Source organism: Microtus ochrogaster, unplaced genomic scaffold, assembly GCF_000317375.1.
Source record: "Microtus ochrogaster isolate Prairie Vole_2 unplaced genomic scaffold, MicOch1.0 UNK8, whole genome shotgun sequence".
Taxonomy (NCBI): domain Eukaryota; kingdom Metazoa; phylum Chordata; class Mammalia; order Rodentia; family Cricetidae; genus Microtus; species Microtus ochrogaster.
Window position 1 is genome coordinate 10,286,147 of NW_004949106.1, and position 6,153 is coordinate 10,292,299.

General features: G+C 41.8%; 1 protein-coding gene across 1 annotated transcript in view; it reads right to left on the reverse strand.

The window, feature by feature from the left end:
- Positions 1-361: 361 nt before the first annotated feature.
- Ercc5 (ERCC excision repair 5, endonuclease) overlaps positions 362-6,153 on the reverse strand; it is a 32,380-nt gene continuing 26,588 nt past the window's right edge. Inside the window, exons 13-15 of the mRNA XM_013353479.2 lie at positions 3,630-3,830; positions 2,831-2,915; positions 362-984 (exon numbers count right to left, since the gene is read on the reverse strand). Of these exons, the coding sequence (XP_013208933.1) occupies positions 415-984; positions 2,831-2,915; positions 3,630-3,830 (856 nt within the window). The 3' untranslated portion in view covers positions 362-414. The remainder of the gene's footprint in view (positions 985-2,830; positions 2,916-3,629; positions 3,831-6,153) is intronic.

Consider the following 6,153-nt stretch of genomic DNA (forward strand, 5'->3'; position numbering starts at 1 on the left):
CACACACACACACACACACACACACACACACACAGATGCTCGTGTTTGAACATTTGGCCCACAGCTGTTTGAGGAAGTTGTGAAACATTTAAGAGATGGGTCTCCATTGGAAGAAGTAAGGTCTAGTCACAGGTACAGTAACGTGTCTATCTCTGTAGCGGTGAACCAGATGAACTAGTCTGGCTACCACTATAACTGTACGCCACAGATTGACCAAAACATACCATGTTTCCATGTTGTTTGTGGATACTAATGTAGACACTCACACAGACATTTTCATGTAAGGTTTTTCTGTTCTTTGATTTTTTAAATAAACTTTAGAAACCAAACTATAAGATAAAAACTACACGTTCAAAATGGAGATTGTACAAATAGATTTAATTTCATGCTCTCAACACATAATCATTGCGAACATCATCCTTCCAAACTGCTGGCTTTTTTTAAATTAGACTTTCCTTTCCTTCTCCTTAGCTTCCTTTTTTTCTTCCCAAATACAGGTCTAGCAGTCACCAGGACTGCCTTGACTTCGTCCCCATCGTCCTCACTGGAGCTGCTAGTAGACACAGCAGACACATCCCTTCCGTGAGCCTCTCTCTCCACGCTGGGCAAATCCGAGTGGCGGACTTTTGGTGACTCCGCTGTTCTTCTTTGCTGGGCGCACATCTCAGATGAACTTTCTGCATCCTCACCTGAATCTCCGGGGGACTCTGAGAGGTAGGGGTCCCCCAGAAACCCGCCACTTCCTGAAGACCTCCTTCTTTTGGGGTCTGATGTTTCTCTTGGGCTCGTCAGGCTTCTTTTGGGGGTGTTTCCTTTTGCCTTATCCAGGGTGCCAATCTCCTTCTCCAGCTCGCCAGCTGCCTCTTCTCTTCCTTTCCTCAGCATGCATGTCACAGCTCTGTTCAGCCTCTGGCTTTTTATGTGCTTGGCATCTTGTTTTTCCTGTTGAGCTAATCTAAAAAAGGAATCAATTCGTAGCTGGGTCTAAAATAAAATAAAATGATAAAGCAGATTAGTGAGTAGTTTCTAGACCAAAGCAATAAATCCAACTCTGATCACTCAGTTTGGATTACTAGTTCTAAGAATTCGATTCATGGCCTGCCAGTCGACCTCTGAGGGGTTTTTTGGGTTTTGTTTTGCTTTGCTTTGTTTTATAACAACTGTATCCTCTTCTCTGGCAGCAACAGAATTTCAGAGTCAATGTCTAAGTCATCCAATGCTTTTCTCTTAAGAACATTAGCGTCATATAGTACTTTCAAGGGACAAGTTAGGTACCATCAAAAGCCACAGGAAACAAAAATCCACTGTTAAGAAGATATTCTTCTTATTATTCTTCTTCTTTTGTTTTTTTGGTTTTTTTGAGACAGGGCTTCTCTGTATAACAGCTCTGGCTGTCCTGGAACTCACTTTGTAGATCAAGCTAGTCTCAAACTCACAGAGATCCACCTGCTTCTGCCCAGTGCTTGGATTAAAGGCATGTACCACCATGCCAGGCTGAAAAGATACTCATATCTAGTGTGTGTGTATAACAGCATTATTCATAATTACCCAAAAAACTAAAATTCCCAAACGAAACAGAGCCAATATTAACTCCTTTGTGGAAAAATACGCTGATCTCCCCAAAACTGTAAAAAGCAACACAATCTACGGAAGAAGGTGTATGCTGATGAGGCTGGAGGAAGGAGAGACCCACTCTGTCCAGAGGCATTTATCGAGGAGCAGATTAACATGAGAAACAAGGAAAAATAAACCCATGTCAACAACTATTAGGAGAGAGGTAGCAGTTTTAATCTACTATTTCACTTTCTAATTTTAGGGAGAAAAAAATGAATAATGGAAAGGGAAAATATATCACAATGGCATTTGTCTGAAATTACGGAATAACCAGTCACTAGCAAATACTCTCATTCTTTTTTTTTAACATTTATTTATTTATTATGCATACAATATTCTGTCGGTGTGTATGCCTGCAGGCCAGAAGTGGGCACCAGACCCCATTACTGATGGTTGTGAACCACCATGTGGTTGCTGGGAATTGAACTCAGGACGTTTGGAAGAGCAGGCAATGCTCTTAACCTCTGAGCCATCTCTCCAGCCAATACTCTCATTCTTAATGAGCTTCTACCTCTGGTAGGTAAAAGCCATCAGGTAAACAAGAGGGAACCCCTGGGAATATTCTTACGATCAGTTGTATTGGATTTTTTTCCCTAAATTACCCAAACTTAATGGGAATTGACTTTGCTATCCTAAAACTGTAGTTTCTTTCTTATTTACATGCATGTTTCATGAGTGGCTTCTGAGACGAAGGAAGGCTTACCCAATGTGAGCAAGACACACAGGTAAGAAAATCATAGACACCCATTTGGAAGAACTGAAGGCCACCGAAAAGGGCATTTTTCCTCCTACAAAACCTCTCTTGCAGAAATGCTAATAGATAGACCAGACCCTAAGTTGTAACTTGAAATGTTAGTGTTTGAAGAAAATTGAATGATTAGAATTGTTTTGGAGTGACTACTTCCTGGGCTTTTAAAAACTGAACATAGCTCCAGAGAAGTAATACATTTCAACTCAAGCATCTTAATATGAAACCATTTATTAGACTAGAATTTTTTCAAAGTCAGCATAAATAAGGACACTGCAGGGTTAACAGTGATATTTAAAAAATGGATTCAGGGCCCAATTTTTCCTTTCTGTTTTAGTCTATTCTTTAAGGCGTCACCATTCCAAACCTTCGGTTACTTGCCCTGAAATAAGAGTTAACTGGACATTAACAGCAACCACCCTACTAACTGTAGTCGTCACTCTGGTCGTAAAGGAAATCCACAGTTACCTGCTGGACATTCAGTTGCTTGAGTACTGGAAAAAGGGATTCATCTGTCTTCGTCCTGTTCCAGCCAAAGTATCTCTGACAAAATGTGTTGGTAGTTAAGATTTACAGATTTTTTTCTTTTTAACGAGACTTAACAAGTAATAAACAAAAAGATCCAAGAGTCAACCATTGATGCCACTCTCTGTATCCCCGGGGACAATCATATTCATAAAGACTGAAGTGGTCAGATAAGAGGCTGGCAAAATAAGCCACTCCGACAAGATCATCTTGTAGCATGATCTGGTCAATCTCCTAAGGCAGAAGACACTCAAAGATTTATATTAGGACATCACAGACTCCTCACTTCAGAGTATGGCTAACCTAGAATAAATGCAAGGAGTGGATACCTTACATATTTGTTTAAGAAAGGAAGTTGTACTGGGGTTAAATCTATCATCGGTGTTGAAACCGCCATCCAAATTATCATTTAAATGCACAGAATTGCAAAGCCAGTAATCTTCCATATTTTTTCAGAATACTTAATCGTAAACATGTGGTCATGTCATGTATGCTGTAGGTGCTTGTTTCAAATTAAGATTCTTATTGAAGGACAATTGTCTCATATGCATGAAGCCCTGAGCTCATTCCCCAGCATAAAAAAAAAAAAAAGACATCTCAGTAAAACTAAAGAGGAAAAGAACAAATAGGGCCTCAGATAAATAGAACACTGGAGAAAAAACAAAGCTAGGTTCCTGTCCCTTACACTTAAAACCCAGCAAACCTTTGGCTTAACAGTCCCGTAAGTGTTAAGAAAGGATATTCTCTAATCTTGTCCACGTCAGGCTTGCCCCACAGAAACGACCCCCTGGAGTCATCCACCACGGGCTTGAGGTAAGCATCCGCGACTGCAGGGTTGGGGAAGCCAGGTGTCAGCTGCAACTTCCGCAACTTCTTCTTCACTTTCGTGTCGTGGGGATTGGCTGCAACCTTCTTGCTGTTCTGAGCTTCATGCCACCACTCTCTGCACGATAATGGAAGCAATTACTTACGAGGCAGGGAGACATAACAGTTGCCACACTGGAGAGGAAGAGCTAAGTGTAAAGTTCTGAAATGTAATTCCAAGGGTAATTCTAGCACAGGTATATGGTATAAACTATTTTTTTTTTTTTTTTTGGTTTTTCGAGACAGGGTTTCTCTGTGGCTTTGGAGCCTGTCCTGGAACTAGCTCTGTAGACCAGGCTGGTCTCGAACTCACAGAGATCCACCTGCCTCTGCCTCCCGAGTGCTGGGATTAAAGGTGTGCGCCACCATCGCCCGGCTCTATTAAGCTACATGCTACAGATCTCACACCATGTTAAGTATTTCACGTGTCATGTCCGTCCCTGACCTCTCTGAAGAGGAAATGACTCACACAGAAGCATCTTGCCTCAAGACTTCGCGAGTGGGGCTGATCTGGCAGATGACAAACTCCCAGAGCTCCGCTCCAACCACAGTAGCACAAAACTACAGATCTCCACGCCTCTCGTCAGTGAAATGGATGATGGTCTAGTGGATCCAAGATAGTCAAGAACGCAAGGCTGTTTTAGCGCAGATGCCAATCCACACAGAGTAGAATAGGACAGACGGGGGTTTATGTGCAGAAAGAGGGTAGGTTTTTTAAACCATAAATAGTAGGAAGAACTATCGTTCTCCGGTGTACTGGGCAATGCTCTAAGCAAAAATAGCCTGTTAGTTTAGATTTTTTAAGTTAAGTGTATTTTTTAATTTTTCCATCTTAATGTTAATTTACTATGACAAGTTAAAGGAAAGTCACTTTTTTGGGTTTTGGTTTTAGTTTGTTTGTTTGTTTTGTTTTGTTTTAACAGTCCTATCAAGAAGTGAGGTTAGTCCTACAGCTATGACTTTAGATAATGATCAGGAAGTGATAGTCACAGAGCCTGAGACCAGCCTGTCCACTTCCTATCTCTACAGCCACCACACCTGGAGGAGCCTGTGCTCAGGCAGAGGTCCAGATGGAGAGCATCAAAGGCCTATGAGCATTCTGCCTCGAATGTGAAACATTCAGCCGGTCCTTGATCTGCTCCAAGACACGGAGGGAACAGGAACAAAAGACCCTGAGCAAGCTTCAGAGTCAGGAACAAAGCCACCACGCGCTGCTGGTAGAGGCTACCGAGGTCTGAGGTAGGTAACTACAGGGTGCCAACAGAAAACTGTAGAAAACACTATGGAAGTTAAAACATGCTCCTCGCCTACCCAATCGTTCAGTTCCACTTCTTCGCGTAATATTAGTACCAGGAACTGGGTTCCAGCCTGCAGTGGCTCAGTGAGTGACTTGGCTGCCATCTAGCGTTCAGGAGCCTTAATAGCAGTCTTCATCAATAACAAAATGCAGGAGGAAACAATGCTTTCTTTTATTCTGAAGATTTTTTTTTTTTGTGTACACATACTCAACAAGACAAGAACAGATATCAGCACCTAGAAGTAAAACCTTGCCGGGCGGTGGTGGCGCACGCCTTTAATCCCAGCACTCGGGAGGCAGAGGCAGGCAGATCTCTGTGAGTTAGAGACCAGCCTGGTCTACAAGAGCTAGTTCCAGGACAGGCTCCAAAGCCGCAGAGAAACCCTGTCTCGAAAAACCAAAAAAATAAATAAATAAATAGAAGTAAAACCTTCTGAAACCCAGATGCTTAGACTGCTCATTGATATCTCGCAACATCAATGCTCTAAATTCCCCCAATAACAAGACAAAGACTAACAGGACGGATGCAAGAGCAGGATCCCATTATCTGCTGCATCCAAGAAACACACCTTAACATCAAGGATAGACACAGTGTAAAGGAATGGAAAAAGGTATTCCAAGCAAATGGGCCTATAGAGAAACTAGTGTAGCCATTTTATCTGACAAAATGGCCTTTAAGTTCAAACTAACAAGTAAAAGCACAACCACAGCCAGGAAAATATGTTTCCAATAGAGCCCAGCAACTCTTCCACAGCATGCCTTGAGCCCTGCAATGTAGCTGAAGCAGATCAAAATTCTTAACATCTATAACCTAAACACGAGGGCCCCCACCTTTGCAAAAGAAACGCTACTATAGTTTAAATCACACATTGACCCTCACACAGTGATAGCTGAGATTTCTATACCCAACTCTCACTAACGGACAAGTCATCTAGACATAAACTAAACAGAGAAATGCTGGTGATAATTGACTTATAAACCAAATGAATCTAACAAATATTTACAGGATATTTTACGCAAACATAAAAGAATACTTCTTCCAGCAGCTCATGGAACTTTCTCCAAAGTTGACCACATACTAGGACACAAAGCAAGTTTCAACATA